The sequence below is a fragment of the Anser brachyrhynchus genome, assembly GCF_964034855.1.
Source record: "Anser brachyrhynchus genome assembly, chromosome: 6".
Taxonomy (NCBI): domain Eukaryota; kingdom Metazoa; phylum Chordata; class Aves; order Anseriformes; family Anatidae; genus Anser; species Anser brachyrhynchus.
Window position 1 is genome coordinate 32,101,545 of NC_137700.1, and position 19,989 is coordinate 32,121,533.

The 19,989-nt window shown below is 45.4% G+C and overlaps 2 protein-coding genes across 17 annotated transcripts in view; one reads left to right on the forward strand and one right to left on the reverse strand.

Annotated features, from left to right (window-relative positions):
• The window catches only part of NEURL1 (neuralized E3 ubiquitin protein ligase 1), a 159,484-nt gene extending 146,934 nt beyond the window's left edge, over window positions 1–12,550 (forward strand). For all 9 annotated transcript variants that reach the window (XM_080597802.1, XM_080597805.1, XM_080597808.1 and 6 more), the window contains one exon: window positions 1,273–12,550. In XM_080597802.1, the coding sequence (XP_080453928.1) occupies window positions 1,273–1,514 (242 nt within the window). In that variant the 3' untranslated portion in view covers window positions 1,515–12,550. The remainder of the gene's footprint in view (window positions 1–1,272) is intronic.
• Window positions 6,053–19,989, reverse strand: part of SH3PXD2A (SH3 and PX domains 2A) — a 252,617-nt gene continuing 238,680 nt past the window's right edge. For all 8 annotated transcript variants that reach the window (XM_080597790.1, XM_080597791.1, XM_080597789.1 and 5 more), the window contains one exon: window positions 6,053–19,882. In XM_080597790.1, the coding sequence (XP_080453916.1) occupies window positions 17,987–19,882 (1,896 nt within the window). In that variant the 3' untranslated portion in view covers window positions 6,053–17,986. The remainder of the gene's footprint in view (window positions 19,883–19,989) is intronic.

The following is a 19,989-nucleotide window of genomic DNA, read 5'->3' on the forward strand; positions in this document are numbered from 1 at the left end:
GTCCTGCTCTGCCTCCCTTCATGGTCTCAGACTTGTCTCCCAGAAGGGCTCTAAAAACACAGTGATCAACAGAGGCTCTTGTCAGCTTCCTTGGGGAGGAAGGAGAGCCTCTGCAAAGTCTATTTTCAGTCGGTCTTACGTGAAAGCTGCTTAGATGCCTAGACAGCAATATTTCTCCAACCCTTTTCATCATGAAAGGTCCCAGGGGAGGCAGCAAAGTTTCTGTTATGTTCATGGCCCTGTGATGCACAGCTCCTCCTGGAGCACTGTGTTACAGTGACACGTTGCATGCTAACTTGTTTGGAGATCTGAATATGCCTAATCCCCCTCTTTCCCTCTCCACACACGGACACTACCCCTTTCAGAAAAAGGCAGATATTTCTAACATGCCAATGAATTCCAGTAGGGCTTAGATAAAATATACATGCAGTACAAATGATAGGATGTTTTGCAGCATTTCTAAAACCCCAGGGACCTGCATGATCCCAGGGCTGTATAATTTACCAAATCCTTATCACTGTTGTCCTAACCAAGGTTGTTCTTCTTTGAAGGTAAAAAGGTACTTTCAGTGTCAGGTCTAATAACTTGTGAGAGCAAATATTAAGATTTTTAATGGTTTTTGGGGGAATAGAAAAAGAAATTCTCTCATTATCTTGCTACCTCATCTGGCTTCATGGGGAGCTTTGTCACAGGTGTGTACTATAAGCATAGTTACTGCAGCCTCTTGCAGCTCTTGTAGCAGTGTGCCCTATATGAGCTAAATGCAGTCCATGTCAGCACCACCTCACCCCTCTGTTGGAGGATCCACCACGTGGATGGGGTGATTTGTAGCCAGGCACCGTAAACCCAGATCCCTATATCGGACTTAAAGATGAAGCACTGTTTGTCTTGGGAGCTGCTGCCACCATGTGCCACCTAGCCTCTCCTTTTTCAAAGCAGATGACTTGATCCACCCCTTCTAATTTTTCCTCCTTTGTTAATATTTAGACAGAGGTTTGAAAATGTGAAACTGCTCTTTGTCCCCTGCTTGGAAACAGCTGTCTCCTGGTTTGTTTTATGTGGGCGGCAGATCCCAGCAGATGCTGCCTCTCTGCTGCCCTGAGCCTTGGCATGTGAACCAGGTCTCAGCAACAGAGCCAGCAGATCACAGGAAGGACCCCTGAACCTGGAGCATCTATTTCTTCTAGGCCATGGTTCCTCCCTCTGTAGCTGGCTTCAGGGTGTCAAGAAACCTTTTAAGCAGTATGAGTGACCCTGTTCTTTGTGTTTCAGGCACAGCTCCCAACTCTCCTGTCAGCTTGCCTGAGTCACCCATCTCCCCATCCATCTCAGGGCCCTGGGGAGACGAATGCACCATCTGCTATGAGAACATGGTAGACACGGTCATTTACTCCTGTGGACACATGTGTCTCTGCTATTCATGTGGGCTGAAGCTCAAGAAGATGGCCAATGCTTGCTGTCCAATTTGCAGACGAGCCATCAAAGATATCATCAAAACATACCGCAGCACTTAGAGCAGCAGCAGATGCTGTGGTGGGACTAGGGAGGTGGAGAGGAGACTGTGAAATAACACAGGTCTCGGTCTCTATTTATCACCTGGGAGATTCAAAAACCATCGCCCACCACCACCCTGATCCCCACTTCCATGGACAACAGATGACACCAGCTTAGATGCTGCTCTTCTACCCTCCAAGCAAGCCCTGGGACTGAACTCCAGTGCGTCAGAGAAATCACAGTGGACTACTGTCTCCTACAGATTTTAAATTTTATCTCAAAAACAAAACAAAACAAACAAACAAAAAACAAGAGCTGGAGCAATCATCCCTTTTCTACACCATGCACAGCGGAGGGGAATGTCCAATGTTTAGCAGGGAGAGCAAGTGGTAAAAGGTTCAGTGCTGCGCCTCTCCTTCTGAAGACACGGTGTGTGCAGAGGACACCTTGGCAGAAGAAGAGAAATAAGGAATGTGTTTCTGTGTACAACTAGCCTGACTATAGGAAGCCCATTAGAAAGTGTGGAGTGAGGCAAATATTGACCCAGCAAGGGAGAGATACAGTGAGCACATTTGCAGTGGAAGGCCTGGAGCCAGTGCAGAAAAAGATCTGGAACTTTTGAAGCAAAATTCTCCCTATGGATGTGGGGAAGAGAACAGCACCATGGCAGTACCTTGAGGGCTGTCCTGCTGTTCCCCAGCAGAGGCGTTCACGGTGGGTTTGGCAGCCAACACTGGCCACCCTCCCTCCCAGCAGCATCCCGCCACCTCCTGTCGCCATCCTGTTGCATGGCAAGCATCTCTCGCACCCCATCACCACCGAGCTGCTGTGGCTTGTCCCAAATGGTCTCCATGAAGCTCAAGGGATCCAACAGCATCTCTGCCCCCATGGCCTGCAGGAGAGGGAGATACACCTCCCTCGCCTTTCCTCCCCTTACCATCGAGACAACACTTCTAAGGGAGAAAAAAAAAAAAAAAAGAGAAAACAAACAAACAAACAAGCCCAAAAACACATACAAAAAACAAACAAACAAACAAAAAAACGACCCCACTGGGGAAGAATGTATAAACCACATGTCTGCGGGTCTCATTTACTGGTAACTTTATCACTGTGCTTTAAGACAAAAACAGCCAGGTGGAACTTAGCCAGCCCTTCAACAGCCAGCCCGCCGGCAGGACATGGCTGTCCTTAGGTGTTAGAAGGGGAAAAAGAAAATTATAGCTTGAGGGGGTTTAGTTTGCTTCGGTTTACTTAAACAACCCCCCCCCGCCCCAGCTGGGAACCCTGCAGTCCCCACTGTGGGTGCCTGTAATGGCGGCCCCCATGGTTGCCGTGACAACCACTGCACCATCATGGCCGCCAGCCTGGCCCAGAGCTGCTGGACCTTGGGCCCAGCCAGGGCAGCTCTGCTGTAGCTGGTGCTCCCTGTCTCCCCTCTGGCTCCATCCTGGTGCCTCCAGGGCTGTGTGGGAGGCAGAGGTGGCACTTGGGCCCAGGAGGGTGGTCAGGGCCGGGGTGCAGCAGAAGCATTTGCCCTGCCATGTTGCCCACCAGCCCGGGCTGGGGAAGGGCACGGGGTTACACCCGTCCTGCTGAGCCTTCTCCTGGCATGGCTACCCACAGCCCTGCGTGTAGTGGAGCGGGTGAAGGAGCACCTGCCCACAATGGTTGCTCCTGAGAGCACCTGGAAAACATGGCCTTGCTCTGTCCCCTCAAAGAAGTCAATGAAGATGCTGAGAGCTGGAGGGCGCATCTTAGAGCCTTTCTCTAAAGGCACCGCCATCACTGCAGATTACTGCAGGGACCTGCAGCCACCCCCTGCCCGCCTGGTGGGCAGTCCGTGACTTGAACGCTGATACCCTGGTTACAGGGATTTACGTTATTTCTTTGCACACTTCTCATGTCCACCCCTAACCCAGGGGCTCAGCCCTGTGCTCTGGGCTGGCTGTCAAAAGCCCTGGAGCACCGTGGCTCCTGCGTTTGGACCCCTCAGTGAGGGGTTGGAGGAAAGGGTGACAGCTGCCATGCCAGGAGCACAGCCAGTTTGCAGGCATGGAGCCAGCCTCCAGGACAGCACAGTGACTGGCGGGCATGGGGAGCCTGTGTCGGTAGTTATACAAACACCAGTGCAAAAGTTTCAGAGAGGGAGAACCCAAGGGGTAGGAACGTGTCTTTGGAATAGTGGATGTAGGGAAATGTGCAATAAGCAGCCTCCCAAGCCTTCACCACGTCAGTGGGACCAGTTTCCTCCTGTGCAGGGCAAGCCAATGGGTACATTTTATTTTTCAAGAAACTCCATCCATGGGTATCAGTGCAGTGGTGTGAATTCCCTTTTCACCTTTTGAATTCAGAGTGTTTTAATATATAACTGTGTTTGTTTTACTGTGGACCAAACACTAGGAGTTAGCAGAAGCTGAAAGCTCCCCCAGCATCCAAGCTCAAAAATTGGGGTTCAGTCCTGCTCCCAGCATCAGCTGGCCTCCAGTTGTGAGCAGGTAGGAGAGCAAAGCTCTCTCCAGGGAGAAAAAACAGCAAAAGCAGTAACAGTAAGAACAACAGTCCTAACCTTTTGTTTTGTTTGAATTGTGTAGGTTCCCAAGTACCTCTGTGTTCTTGTGTCATTTGCATTTCATCGCTTTACTTTAAAATGTTTTGTGTTCTGTTTAAAGAGAAGAATAACTAATTGTGAAAAATTGGATAACTGTGATTGTGAATAAAGTTGATTTAGGCATCCTGCAGCAGCATGAGCGACTGAGTATTTGCCACTTCCATAAGCGTGGCAAAACATGACAGGCAGGCAAGAACAAGAGGCTGAGGTAAGAGCAATGGTGGCATGAAAGCTGCTTCCTTGTGACCCTCTGCAGTGAGGAGGGACCTCACCGCAGCCCTCCCCATGCTTCAGGTAGGGCCATCCATCCCCAGGGCTTCCCTGGCCGGTGGATTGCTGGGCCTGAGCCCAGGGACTGCGCTAGGGGAGGATGAGGAGGAGGAAGGATGAGGACGGGAAAGGTGCTCCGAAAGTGGTACAGGAGTGGCAGAACTGGTGCACCATCGCCACCTGGTGTTCCGCGCCCAGCACTGCACCTAATAGGCTTTATCATTAATTTTTTTAAGGGTTGATTTTGCTCTTTTTCACAACTACACATACGTGGGACCAGAGGAATTAGTCTGGGTACAACATAGCTCTGATGGTGGAGCTCAGAGAAAAATGGGGAATGAAGGGAACAATTAATGGTGGGTTACAATATACAAGGGTGTACATTAGAGTAATATGTTGATTGCATTGGCCTAGAAAAACCCTTTCAACCCTAAGGATCATGCTACACACACAGAAGGGAAGGCACAGTTCCCAGGCATGCTCCTCATGCATATGTTTGTACTTTAAAGCACCCAGGACTGGGTTCTGCCCTGGTAATTCCTTGCAACCTTCAGAGAGCTGGGGTGCCCAAGCAGGGCTCCTTGTGCATCACCCACCTATGTGCCAGCATGGAGGAGCATCTCACAAGTGCCGCTAGCAAATGCTGTGCCTCTGATGACAGCTGGCCCATCTCCAGGGACATCATTTCTCTGCAAGATGTTTGTGAAGTGCTGCAGCAGGGAGCAAAGGCATGCCCCCCTGCTAAAATGAAGGACACGTGCAGGCAAGCTCAGCCATCCCCTGCTGCAGCAGCAAGCAGTTAGTGAGAGCCAACCCCTCTGCAGCTCTGATTTGCAATGTGGAAGCCAGGCACTGGGAATGACCCTTTTTACCTACAGATTTGCAAACCGCTAAGGAAGCAGACAATTGTGGACAATATTTCATAGAGGTGGCCCATAGCTGAGCTGGGGATTGACGTGCTCGAAAACAGACTTGTTTAGAATTACATCCCTTATTACAATTCGCCCCGCTCTGCATTCCCTAATCCCACTGCCCCCTGCATCCTTCAGGGACATCCCTCATAAGGAGCAGGGATCCATTAGTAGAAGCTCTTTAGTCTCCCTTACTCATCTGCTTCACATAGCAGGAAATTTCTACCTATTATTTGGGCCTCCAAACCCAGCAAGGAGCCAGCAGGGCCCAGCACAGGACCCAGCAACCTTACAGGATCAAATCTTAAAATCTCATGTTCAACCACAGCCTGCTCTGCAGCCTACATGCAGGGGTGTTTAAGAACTCATCCCAACTTGCTCAGCAACCCTTTTATCACAGAAGGGCCACCCAAGCAAAAGGATGCTTCCCTTCTTAGTTTGGATCTGATGCCAGCAGATCCAAAAACCACACTGAAGTGTATCTTAAGACCTTGCTCAACACATACAAAGGGTCTTTGTGTTTGAGGGCAGCAGTCCATAAAACTTTGTGGATTAGGAGACAAAAATACAGGTACAGTAACAACTCAGAGCCAGGGGACAAGAGAAGATCCTTTATCCATTTAAGCCTGAGCTGAAATTTGCCATTGCACATACACGTAAGTCACAAGTTATTTTGGGAAAGTTAAATTTAGTGGTTTGACAAACCGAGCGGAATTAAAAACAGTATTGAAAAAGTTGAAAAAATTAAAATAAACCAAATGGATCACAATTAAAAAGGTCAAAAATTTATTTTTCCTTAGGGCATAAGAGGCAATGTAAACAAAATACAAAAAAATCACAAGTCAATTCTTACAGTCTGCAAGCATTTGAAGATAGAGTACCCTTTCCCCACCTCCCCCCAGAACACTGCAAGCCTGCTCAAATGTTATCAAGCAACAATTCTGGACCCTGAAGGTCCAGTGAATTTTGCCAAATCCCAAGCAGGGAATAAGCTTCTCATGTAAGAAGGACACTGCATCTGTTTTTATCAAACACTTCAAAAAAAAAAGTCCAACAAAATATAAATATTACAGATGAAGATCAGATTTAGCACCACCTTTGGTCCAAGCAATCAATGAACTGGGAGATGACAGGTACAGTCTGTTTAGCAAGTCCTTTCTGCCTGAGTCTTTGAAAACATTAGAGGTTCACATTGCAAGAACTTGTAATAACGCTGAGAAAACAGCCCTCAAACTCTGGCCGTCCCTCGCAACCTCCGCTGGTCCTGCACACATGGGAGGTGAGCATCGCATCACCGCTGCGGAGCAGCGCTCACTGCTGCAAACACCCCTCAAAGCGCTCGGCAGAGCTGAGCTTGACTCTGTTGGATGGGACAAATGTGCCAAGGGCCTGATCCTGCACTGGCATGGCAGAGCACTGGCTTTGGGCACAGCCAAAGAGCAGGAAGGGCAGGGGGATGGTGTGCACCCAGAGTTGCCCTTTCCACTAGCGTTCACCACCCTCCAAAGCCCAGGCTGCAGCACCTGCGTGTGTGATGGCAGATGCCTTGAGAGGAGCTAAAGCTGCCTAAACACGTTATTGTGGTGTGTGTGGAACATGCGGATAGGGAGCGCTTATCAAGCATAATTTACTCCAGGCACTTTTTAGGCTGATCTTTGCCAATATACACACGTACACCACAGATGTATAGCTATGCATTTTTGCAGGTGTCTATACTCAGCTGCTGTGCCACACCACTAGCATCAGCCAGGATACACTCATGAGGACCTGTGACAATCCTAGGAAAAAAAAATTAAATCCATAAAGCACCTGACAGTATTTTAAGTTTATTGTAACTCCCTGCTCTACAAGTGTACAGAACCTCGAATTGTCTCTTCTTTTCCTCCAGAACTTTTTGAGCGGTCCTGAATAACCATTATTAGACACTGTTCACCTCCAAGCTGTAACAAATGCCTGCAGAGGGATGCTGAGATCTACCTTCAGAGACAAAAATCTCAAGTTCTTGCTCTGCATCTTCACAAGCACAATTGCCTGAGAAGTTTTCTCATTCTCCATTGAGTGACCCATACAGAGTTCTCACCTCTACAGACACAGATGTGATTAAAATCCCGCCCCCAAACATTTGTTTTTACTTCATGGCTTCAGCACATGTTGCTCTAGGGAAAAAAAAAAAAACAACCACAAAACAAACAAACAAAAAAAAAGAAACAAACCACACACACAAATTCCATTGCTTTACATTGTATTGTGGTTCTCTGAGCAAGCAAACACAATGGCCACGGCATATGGCCATTAGGCAGTCATAGAAATGAGGGCAGCATCCTGAATGCAGCCCCTGTCCCAACCAGGGCAGCAGAGCCATCTTCCAACTGCCCCCTGCCTGTGACGTGAGCAGACACAGGCTGGATCTGGTGATCAAACACTCATTTACTGCACTTGGCCTACAATACGACCACGAGGACAGCTCTGAAACCAGCCCTGGACTGGGCACTAAAATCAAGTCAAGTCTGCAAGTCTGGGTTGGGGGAAGGTAATGGTTTGCACAACTATTGCCCTCCCCCCTCCCCCCAACAAATCTAGAGCAACAAAAAAAATGGTGCTATGATCATTTCATTAATCTAGACGAGGACGGAGATGCACTTCTGTTGTCCCAGTCCCAGAAGCAGGCCCACAGTACCATATGTATCAGCTACAGGTCCCCAAATGATCTAAAAGCTTGAGAGACTTTTCTACGGATCACTTGGCACAAAGGAGAGCTGTATTTTCTGCACTGAGGATGTAACTCTTGTGTTGGCCAGTAAAGAAGTCATTCATCTTTGCTAGCTAGAAATCTAATCCGCATTGAATCTACCAAGTTTACATGCAGGCTCAGGGACTGGTCACATGAAGGTCTTCTGCTTTGTGCCAGTTCAGACTGATGGGTGCATTTTGTCCCTCGTTAATGATATAACTCATACCACCAGTGGCAAAAGGTACCGTTGCTTGTCTTAAGTGCCATTTTTCTGGTTTTCAGTTTTGACTGGAATGATTGAGAAAGGCAATATTTTTCTATCATGCACCCGATTTGCTTTTCTAGGAAAGCACCTCAGAGACCCAAATACATTTGGACCCTAGCAGGAGCTCTTCACCGTACAAACAGTTTTATCCAACTGGTCACCTCAAGTTCATTAAACAAAAATTTGACAATCCATGGGGCTGCAGTACTTAGTTCTGCTTCTAGCTCTACATTTGCTATAGGTACATTAATGGTTGATGTCATAAATGTCGAAATACCTGCCAGCTCTGAAAGAAACGGTACTTGGCCAAAACCTCAAACATCTGCACTATGACCAATATTCACTCCACTGCCTTCAATGAAACTAGATTAGAGGCCACAAGCAAATATGGTCCAAAGATGTTACAAAAACAACAAAAAAACCAACAAACCAAACAAAAAAACACAAGGTTTCCCCAAACTAATTTTCTTCAACTCTTGGCTCAACTCTTAACTCGCATCCCAAAACAAACTGAACGGACTCCCGCCTATAACCTCTCCCCAAATAAAAACAAAATCAAAAAAATCTCTCAGTTATTCCTTCTCCATGTACACAGTGACAGAAACCACACCAACTTCTAGACTTTTTCCCAAGCAGAACAGACAAAATGGTTCCCATGTTAAACAAAACAAAAAATAACAAAAACAAACAAATAGCATCACCAACGTGGCCACACACACTAAGACCAACCACACATTTCTCTATCTCTGGTCACCAACATACTCTCCCAAACCCCCACAGGTACATTCCCACCACCTATCCGCTAGAAAATGGAGTGCTACACCAACACAACAATGACAACAGTATTTAATATTCAAGGTCACAATAAGAACATCAATGACCCAGGAAACCCAATGCAAAGCCTCATTTGGACCAGGCCTTGACCGAATTTGGTAGAGTGAAACCCACAGGACTTCCCAAACGAGCCATGTGCAAGCGCTCTCCTAATGGAGGAGAGCACAACCACTCAAACAGATTTCAGCTTTCACTCAGTGACAGGTTTAGGCTCCCAGTAACTGATTATCCACTGTTTCCAGAAATTCTTTGGGCTAATTAACAGCTCTGGAAACAGCCACAGACGTACAAGCCCAACGGAGTTGCTTTCAACACCCTCCTTGAGTTATCTACATCTGAACTTTGACCAAAGCAGCAAACTGCTGGCAAGAATTCTCCTACGTGAAATGTGATATCGAGTCTTAACTGAAGAGTCTCATCTGCTTGATTATGCCCAAACATTAGGAGCAGAGTAACCAACGCTGCTGTCTGTGATTAAACCTATAATAAAGGAACGGCACTGACATAACATGAGCCTTGCCAGTCAACAGAAGTGCACCTACTCTGTACACTATTGACCCCACAACAGTTAGTTTGGGCCCTTCGTACAAAAAAGTCATTGTAACACTACACACACTCTGCTTTCACAATACTCCAGGTTTGAACCCACTGTGAGTAATGAGCAAGTCTTTTCAGCAAGCCTATTCAGCACGGGGCAAAAAAAAATTCTCCTAGAGACTGGAAACAATTATAACTGTTTTTTTCCTCCCTCATGAAAGTCTAAGACAGGAAATAGTTAAGTCGGCTATTCACAGAAATATTTCATTTTTTAAAAAGGTTTGTTTTTAATTCCCCTTTTATTTGCTCCAGTTCACTAAATTGTTACAGGCTAAGTTCAGTGACTGCAGCATTCTCTTCTGTCCTGCTTTTTGGGGACAGGTACAAAACCAGTCTGCATGCTCAGGGGGACCCAGACTCAGAAACAAATTTGCTCGCCCCCCCACCTAAACCCCAAGGGTGATGATGGGATTTTGTTTATTTATTACTCCTTCCCTGGTGACCCAGACACAGTTTGAGAACAAACTCTCAAACGACACCAGAACTGTTTGCACAGTGAAGGCCTGCTGTATCGCTTCAATTTCAGACATCAAACACAGAGTCGCTAGCATAGCTTTGAGAGGAGAGTATCTGGAAAAGCCTGAAATATTTACTTTCATATCAAGAGTTACATTTCAGAAATTCTCCTGCAGTGCCAAGCGATTCTCCCTCCCCTCCGCTTCTTTCCGCCACCACGCAGGGACCAAGACAGAAAGGTACCATTGCACCCCAATAACCCTGAGCATCAGGGGCAGATCACCATCAGGTAAGGACAGAAAACACTTCCCAACAGTGCCACCAGCACCCGGCTCTTTTGGAGGGCCAGCAGGCAGGTGTGGAGCAGCAGCCAGACCCCAGTGAACGCAACCTCCCAGCCACACGAACTGCCTCCGCTACAAGAACCACGTAGCACAAGTTTGTCTGGCTTTGGTGGGTCATTGGCTTCAGGATTGCCATAGTCTGTCATGGAGTGTAAAACTCAACTTTTCTCGGTAATAGAAAACCCTAACACAGAGCAGTGATGCGTTAAAACCATCTATACAGAGAAAGCACCTGCAGTGTCAGACCCAATAATTTACGGCCTTATTAGAAACATTTTTTTCCTCATATTTTATCTTTATCTACCCCTCCCCTGCCAACATAGTTACCTCTCATTTCTTTCCCAATTGTTAATATAATTCCCATTATTTTGATTCAGTAACAAACAGGAGTCTCAACTCAGGACAGCAGTGGCTTATGCTGACAAGAACAGGTCTGTAAAACGCCAGTGTGAAGCTTTAAACCAAATTTATTTATTAAAAACAAACAAACAAAACAAAAAAAAATTGCACTCTCCAGCTAGAGTCAATGCTACCTCGATGCAAGAACAAATGAAGAACATTGTTTATGGGACCAGCCCACCCTGACATTATAAAATGGGAGAAGCTAACTTGTTCTGCCTACGCCAGTCAGGTCCACATGCAGCACGGCTTCGCTGCAGAGCCCCGGCCCTGATGTGAGGACACCCAAGTAAAAAGACACCCTCGCTCCCCACCTCGGCAGTGCATGCACACCCCACAAAGCTGACACCTAGAGGTATCTAACTAGGAAGAGCTACAGGTGACTTAAGACAGAAATCTTTGCTTTGCTCAGAGTTGGGGGCTAAGAGAGAGGAGGAAAAGCAGCAACAGCAACATTGCAGCCCAAAGTCAACCGAGTGCAGGGGCCCTACATACAGTACGTTATTTGAGAGTTACAGACAAACAATAGATGTGGCCACTGAGCAGCACAGAGGGAGAGGAAGAGAAATAATAAGCACTGAACATGGCTAGCAGAGGCCATTGAAGAGGTAAAGTGTGCAGACATTCCCCACACATCGCCACATTGGTGGTCCCTGCTTCTATCGAGCAAATAAAAGCAACTGGGGGAAAAAAAATAACTTAAACGTTTGCTCTCAGACCATCGTATTGGTATTGTTGGCAGCTATTGAACACTGAATTTACGCACAGCACTTTGCTATGCAGGTAGATAGCATCTGAAGTTGCCAGAGAAGGAGCCGCTGGTGTCGGGAAGACACCGGCAAACTAGCAGCAAAGCTCTGGTTTTAAAAAGCTGCACAACCTGCAGGGAAGCGGGTCGTGGCATGGCAGCCCCGGGGCTCAGTGGTCCTGTGCTCCCTCCGGAGGCATGGGGACTGAGCAGGGGTGCTTGCTTTTGCTGAGAATGGTCCACAGTGAGTGCCAACTCTACTGATGCCCATGGACTTGTTGCTGGTTTAGACAAGAGCACGTGAAAGAACTAGGTTGGCTCCTCAAAACCAGATTTATCTGTAAAGTATCCGATGGTTGCCAAAATCATGTCATTGATAACATTTCAGTACAGCTGCAGAATTCAGTTTTTCTATTTGAATGCAAAGGTCTCTGGTAATATTCATACCTTCACAAACTGAAGAACAGCAGGACAAAACTTAAGCAGGAAGCTGAGGTACAACTGCCCTCCAGGGACAAGAAGCAGAGCTACAGGAGATGTGCTCCCCAGAGCTCAGAGAACCAAATGCTCTGGCTTTCACATTTCTTTTGACTCTCATGAAAACAGTCCAGTTTTTCAAAGAGATAAAATTTTGCTGCTACATGGAAATCACATTGTTTTGGACAGATGGAAGTTCTCCTTTCGTTCAAATAGGACTTACGATAAAAGTACTTTCAAAGAGCAGAGTTTCTGCTCAACTTTATTTTGGACCTGAGAGATCATCCCCTGCAAGCAAGAAATATGGTATCAAAACCCAAATTGGCTGTGAAATTCTGCAGGTGAGAAATAATCTAGTTAAAACAGGGACTTTCTTCCTTATCGTTAACCTAAGGGGGAAAAAAAAAAAAAAGAAATGAGGACGTGTAAAAATACTTCCATAGCTTTTGCAATAAATACTAGTAACAATACACTATCAAAACTTAGGACTGCACCAGCAGCATTTTCCCTTTTGAAGTCGATTCTGAAGCATAAGAGAGGACAACCACCAGCAGAGACATAACAGAAAGCAGTATCATGCATAGATGACATACAAAGTATTTAAAGCATAGCTCAGAAGTCCTGTATTGATGAGGATGTTAATGTACATTCTGTACATAAACCTGGCAACATGCTGCATAATCTTTACACTTTTAGTAACAGGTGATGCTTTTTACAAAAAGCAACTGTTCCCACCCCAAACAATCCCAGCTATCAGTCCCTACCTACCCAAGGGTCCTGTTTTCATCCAGCTGCACCCTCTCCTGCATTCTCCCTTCCCCTAAGAGTGCATGAACAGAGAATTGCAAACATTTCACACTGCACGTTCCACTCCACGTCCTGGATGAGGGGCCTGTTTATTCTATGAATATTGCACTTATCCTCTCATTGGATTTGTTTTTCTCAAGAATGCAGAGTATTTGGGAAAAAATAGACAAAAATTAGGATACAACACAGGAAAATATGAGTTATTAACAAGCTAGCTATGAAGATCTAAAATTAAATAGTACTAGTTCTATTCTGTTAATACTAGTAATATGAAAATAATGAATGCTTTATCAAATTCCCTTGTTTTTCATATAAGATAAAAGCAGTAACTTTCTTTTTAACTGAGGAAAGCAATGAATATATATTACAATAAAATACGATTCATTAAGATCTGAAAGTGATGAAAACAATTATATAATGCCTTCGTCAAACTTTATAGCATCATAATGGAAAGAGACTTTGGGGTGCGCATCCACAAGGGCCAAAACCATTTTTTTTTTTTTTAACTGTACCAGTGCAGATGTGAAATTTAATATTTTTTTTCTGGAGTCTAACCTTCAGCCAATTTCAGTCCTTCGTTATTGTGCACTTGCTATTAATGTACACTGATTCAAAAACTTCCTGTCAAGACGACATGGCACACACGTCCAGTTGACACATCTTGGCACGCGCCCATCATAGCTTTTATCTTGAAAAATTTGGCTTGCAAAAGGCTGGTAGGTATGACTACACCCACCACTGCAAGGCATGAGAGCTAAGACAATTAACAGGAATTGCCTCCCATGGGGAAGGGCAGCTAACAAAATCTTATTACTGCTGCTGTTACGAGAGAGTGTTTTGAACGGGGAGACAAAGGAAAACAGCAACTAAACTTTTCAGGCATTATATAAACCTCAATAACGAACTCAGAAGTGCTCATTATTATTAAAGTTGCAGTATACAGCAAGACAATTTTCACATTCTCAAATTTTGTTCTACGGCATCGGGTTTTGGATTTTCTGCTGGTCCAAATTCAAGACTTTTTGGAAAGCACGGGCAGCGGTGCGAGCAAGGCGCCAGCCCCGCGGTGACAGCAGCCGCCTCTTCCCCCGGAGGAGGGCCCCCTTCAGCTGCAAACAGCCTTGCCGAAGCTCTGCAGAGCTCTTCCTCTTCAGTCTGGTTCAAGAAGAGACCAGAAAGAGAGACATTTAAACAGTACTATTGATTTCTGCATTGAGTGCTCACTGAGGTGTACATTGCATTTAAATATTGCTCTTGATCCAGTGTCAGTTCTGACAAATTTAGTAAATAAAGCTTAAGGCGACGTGAACATTTTAGGGAAGAGCTAAAATGCTTCTAGCACTACACTGTCCCCTGAAACCCTTCCAGGTTTCCTTGCCTTTACAGTCAGCTTTTATGATTTGGTCTAAGGCCTTTCGCTCTGTTTCACAGCTAATAGGGAAAAATCACTTGTACTTTTGGATATCAGCGGAGCTGACTACCAGTAGCTGCTTGCCAATCAAGAAAACAATTCTTGTCCTAATATCTTTCAGTTGAAAGATTAAAATGAAAAAACAATCAGAGATGCTGTGACAACAGTAAGAGAAGAGGAAGAAAATACCTGCAATTCTGGGGTGTGTGCGAGGGGGTGGTATTTATTTTACAAATGCCCTTTTAAAGCACCAAACATCAAATAAAGGGAAGCCCAAACCAAAGCATTGCCACTTGGTGGGAAGCACAACATGCCGGGCAGCAGCTCACATTCATTTCTAGCATCAAGTAGTTTAATTGCACCCCTCCCTTCTGCTGGTGCAGGTGGGGGCAGAAGGAGGAAGGAGGCCATGTGCCTGGTTTTGCAGCCCGTCTACAGGCCCCGGCTCTCCTCAGGGCCATGAAGCCTTCTAGACAGAATAAAGGAGCAGTTGGGCCAGAACATGCCTTGGGCTGATGCTCAAGAAAAGCCCGGTGGTGCTGCAGGCACCAACAGCGTCACCCCCAGCACCGCTTGCCAAACCAACTCCCTGCAAAAGCCAGGGGTGGAAGAGCAAGGCAGCAAGGTGGAAAAGGAGCTGTGGGACAGAGCAACTTCTGTTACATGGGTGCCTTGCGTTTCACAGGCAGATCCAAAAGCCCTCACACTAACCTGAGCCTTGCAGCAAGTTCATGTCCACTGGGAACCAGCATCGTGCAAGGCACGTGGCAGCCGAGTGTCACAAAGGGCCACGGAAAGCAGCTTAGCCTTCCCAAACCCTATGAGCACTCCTGCAGTTCAGAGGTGCTTTGGACTCGGCTTTGCTGGATGCAGGCATGAACATTTATAGTAGTCCAGGCTCTCCTGTCTGAATCGTGTGCTGCTTTCCTCCCACTGGGCAGGGGCTCACAGCGTGCTGCACCGTACTTGGAAAATTCAGTGGCTCAATGCAGAAGATTTGGGAGCTGTGCTTCTACATCCCCCCAAAGAGATGACCTGGTGGGAATGTCTCTAAACAAAACTTTAGAATATTTTAAATAATAAGTTAATTCTTAATAAATATGTGCTTCAAGAAAATGATAATTATATACTGCACCTTTAAATAATGCACTTAGTTCTCTGCATTGGCTTTCATTTTGGTTTCTTTTATTGTTAAAGTGCATTAATTCAAAAATAATGAACCACTTCCGCATCATTATTGTTAAAATAAATCATAACAACATTAATACGAGTCACTAAGTCACTACTATTAGTACTGCAATCTAGCAGATAACTCTATGTATTGCTCTATTTAATACTGTCCAGCAGAAGAATATAATACTTCTATTATAATCTCACAACAGCTCCAGCAGTCTTTTATGGCTGCTACCATATTAGTACAACTAAAAATGGGGAGAAGTATGAGAGACAGGGCCACAATGCCTCAGATAGACATCCAGTAAGATGTAGCTAACTGGATATATACATATATATTATATAGCAAGACGTAAGGTACTAAGAGGACCCTGCACACTGTGATACGAGCTGTTGTGCAGATACACCTCCTTCTCCTGCCACCACAATTTAAAGGGATCCCAACCAAACACCCTCCCATCCCTATTGGGATGCAGAGAGCTGCTCGGGCCACAGCACTGTTCGTAGCCAGTTGTGGCACCTGGATGTTGTTTCAGCTACCAAAAGGACATCAGCCAGGTTAGCTGTAGGCAACTCTCTTGATATTACCATGGCAATTAACCCCCCCCCCCCCCAACCCCCCAAGAAAATTAAGAATAAAGACAAGAACAACATATAAATTGTGTAATTTTTTTTTGGCAGAGAAACATCCCTGGTAACACACAATATTGTTGTGCTGTTTTACTCAGTCCCTTGATCCCAGCTATTTTGAAGTCTTTATAACCTTTACCTTCCAAGCCAAATCAGTATGAAGCTCTGGTGGGAAAAAAGGGCACGTATCGTTTTGTGTAAACCAGTAGTGAAATAGTCTGCCCCTTCCCCCTTAAAATGGGCATACAATACTGCCTATTATTTAAAGGAACCAGATATTCATCTTTAGTGATTAACAAGGCCATTTAAAAAAAAAAAAGCAAGACTTTCTCAAGTACAGTAGGGATTTGGCCAATGATGTTTACAGTACAAGAGTTGGCTACCTCAGGAATAACTCCGTATTCCAAGCCTTTTCCAATGGATGCCTCATCTATTTCCAACCAAACTACCCCCACCATGTGCCATGTTTGAAAGCATGAGTTAAGAAAGGCAAACAGAAATGGAACTAGAAGAGGCAGCTTCCTGGTTAGATGAATTTTAGACATAATTGTTTCAATATTAAATCTCTGAGCATTAAAAACCCAGGTTCACTGTCCATTACAAACGTACTTTCTGGATTCAAGTGGGAACAGAAACACATTTGGCTCCTACTTCAGTTTTAAGTCTCTTCTGGTAAACCAAGACAAAAAAAAAGTAAACCCAGAATGCACAGAAAAGACAAAAACACAGAAAAACAATTCCCCAAAAATATACAAATTAAGGATGTGCAGACTGAGTTTGATGGCTTTTTTCCCCCCTCATTGTAAACACTGCTGTTGCAGAAGGTTACGGCTATTTCTAACTAATACCTTTGTGGGCCCTGCCAGCAGTCAGCACGCTTGAATTTGGACCAGATTGCAAAAAACAGAAGCAACACATTTGACAGCTTTGTCTTCAGTGTCTTAAGGGACTTTTGTGCATTTTGATATTATGATAAGTTTTGAGAAACCCAGCTCTGTAAAGAAATTCAGCCAGGATCTCCTGGCAGAAGTCAAGCACAGAAATCAATATGGAGCCTGCGAATTAATCAACGTGCTTAAGCATGGGGTTTATAGGTTTGTTTTTACAAGCACCAGTAGGCATTGCTGCCCTAGAACACCTGAAATCAACTCAAAGAACAAGACAGAAAGAAAGGAAACAAAGAGCCCCCAACCAACACCACCTGATCGCCATTGCCGGTGAGCTATCAGTAACAACAAAATACAGCTGAAGTCAGAGACCAAATCTCTCCACGATGAAAAGGCTCCAACTCTGGACCAACCAACTGTTGAGAAGAGTTTAAAAAAAAAAAGTGAGCTTCTCCAAAGGATTAGAGTCCCTCTGTGTTTCAGAAACTTCCATTTGCTTCTCATTGCAAGTTGTGGAAATGCATCCAAAACTCTTGGGTATTCCATGTATGGACAAGAACGAGGAGAAAGGGAGCCAAGATTGTAAAAGAGTTTGGCACAAAACTCCCCAAGTAGATGCATGTGTATTTCTCTCACGAAAGGCACACATTTGGTTTCCTGTCAATAACTGGAAAGATGGGATGTCATACCCTGTTACACATACAAGATTATTAACAACTTCACAAAAAGGCATTTGACTATGCTGCATCTTCCTCATAGTTGCTTACAACATGTTAACCCCACAAACCTCTCCAGAACATAGCAGATTTGTCCTCAGCATAGACTCCTTTGTCCCTTTGTACAAACTGGGGCACAGGGAAACGTCTTTTTGTGTAGTAATTGTTTTTTTCCACATTTACACAGCAGGAACAGTATAAATTAGGGACGTTAAAGATATTGCAATATTAGTTCTTTTTCTCCAAATAATTTGAGGGTACCCAGCCTTTGAATGGCTTCACACCATTCATGATCTGGCAGTACCACCAGCCGTTTGGGTTCCTTTCAAGGACCTCCATGCAGACACCTTCTTGAAACCCTGCAGTCTCCTCATCCCCTTCATAGTCTGCAATTGAAACATAGATGTCCTTGAGATTGTTGTGGATGAACTGGGACTTTTCAATGGGCTTTGGCCTGACAGTGGACACAGGGATCCCATTCCTCTGGGTGGGGAGGTTGGAGGTGGTCTCTGAGCCATCTGTGCCCGACCGCTCAGGCTGCTTTCCCTTCGCATCACCCTGCTGCAACCGTGTGTTACTGAAGGAGGAATTCCGACGGACATTTCTAAGATGATCAGTAGATGTTAAAGACTCGTTTCTGCGCAAGGAGCATGACAGGTTGTTTTCCTTTGGAGGGGGAGACACGAACACTGACTGAGGCCGGACAGCAAGTTGCCTCACACCATTCCGCATTTTGACTGGCCCTGACATTTTTGAAAAACCACCAGGAGGTTTGCTTGGGATGGGTGGCGTTGCACGTTTGCTCTGATTGATGGTGTTCAAAGCTTGAACTCTCTTCTCTATCTTCTCTAAACTGTTTGACTTGTTTTCATTTTTCCTGTTCCTGGCAAATGAGGCGTCAGTCTCTGCTGATGTCGTTTCTTGCTGGTTATCTGGGAGAGCCAAATAATGGGAAGGAGCCCAGCCTTCCATATCTCCGTATTTCAGGTACCACCACCCACTGGGTTGCTTTTCTAGCACTTCTACTTCTACACCCGCTGGGAAGCAAATTTCAGAATCCTGTACCTTTTGGTATGAGTCAGTGGTCACATAGAAACACCTGGAGTCATTTTCTTGCTCAGTTTTGGCTGGATGGCTAGAGCAGAAAATAGCACGGGAAGGAGCTGTAATGAGGTCAGCTGAGCTCCTCCTAACAGGATCATCTTGGTTCTCAGAAGCTGTGTGGGGGGGGCTCTCAGACTCTTCACTTCTTGAACCTTTAAGTCCACCTCTGAGTTGCCCAGTTGGCCTCAGCTGACGCCTTAAAGTGCTGATATCCATCTTTTCTTGGCTCTGAGAATCTGCCTTGTTCAGGAATGGTTTGGGCCTAACGATTGGCTTTGCTCTAATGGAAGGACTCTGCCCAGGCTCTTTCTTCACACCCGTTCTTGGCATGCTACGTAAACCAACATCTGAAGCTGACCTTGGTTTCGTCTCCTCATTCCTGGAATAGTGACATTTTCCAAGATCGGGCTGGATGTTTTTGTCCATCTTGGGCTTCACAAGTGATGATTTTGGGGAGTTGGAACATGGAGAATTCCTTCGGATCAAGGAGAGAGAGGAGCTTTTCTGAGAATCCGAGTCTCCACTAGATTCCTTATTGGACAAAGTATCTTCCGCGTAACGCCTGAATCCCTCATTCTCATAAATGGTCTCTTCTTCATGAGCAACATCCTCTGAAGACTCTCCTACTTTGAACTTTGCCTTCTGAAGTGATGACACAGGAGAGGGCTTGAGGGGCTGAAAAAGTCGTTTTTCAGGAGTGCCCTCTTCATGATGACTTTCATTTACTTCACACTCTGACTCAAAGCCAAAGGCAGGCACATCATACTCAGGTTCTTCATATTTGAGCTTGTGGGGAGAGTCCTGGGTATCCCCTGAAGAAATCATTCCAGTTGTTGTTCCTTCTTCAGAATCTTTTGGTTTACTGGGAGGTGCTGGGGGAGGAACTTTTGGACGGGTTAAAGTACTGGTTCTTCTGTTTAAATTTGGCTTCTTCCTCTTGTCAATGTAAGATGCTGGAGCCCATCCTTCCTTCTCTCCAATCTGCACATACCACCAGCCACCAGAATTCTTTTCTATAACCTATGAGATGACAAGGAGCATGTTACTTACACAAAAATCTCAACAAATTGCTTTCCGCTTTTCCCTTTCAACCCAGTCCCCTACAATAGCCAAGCATTATTATTTTT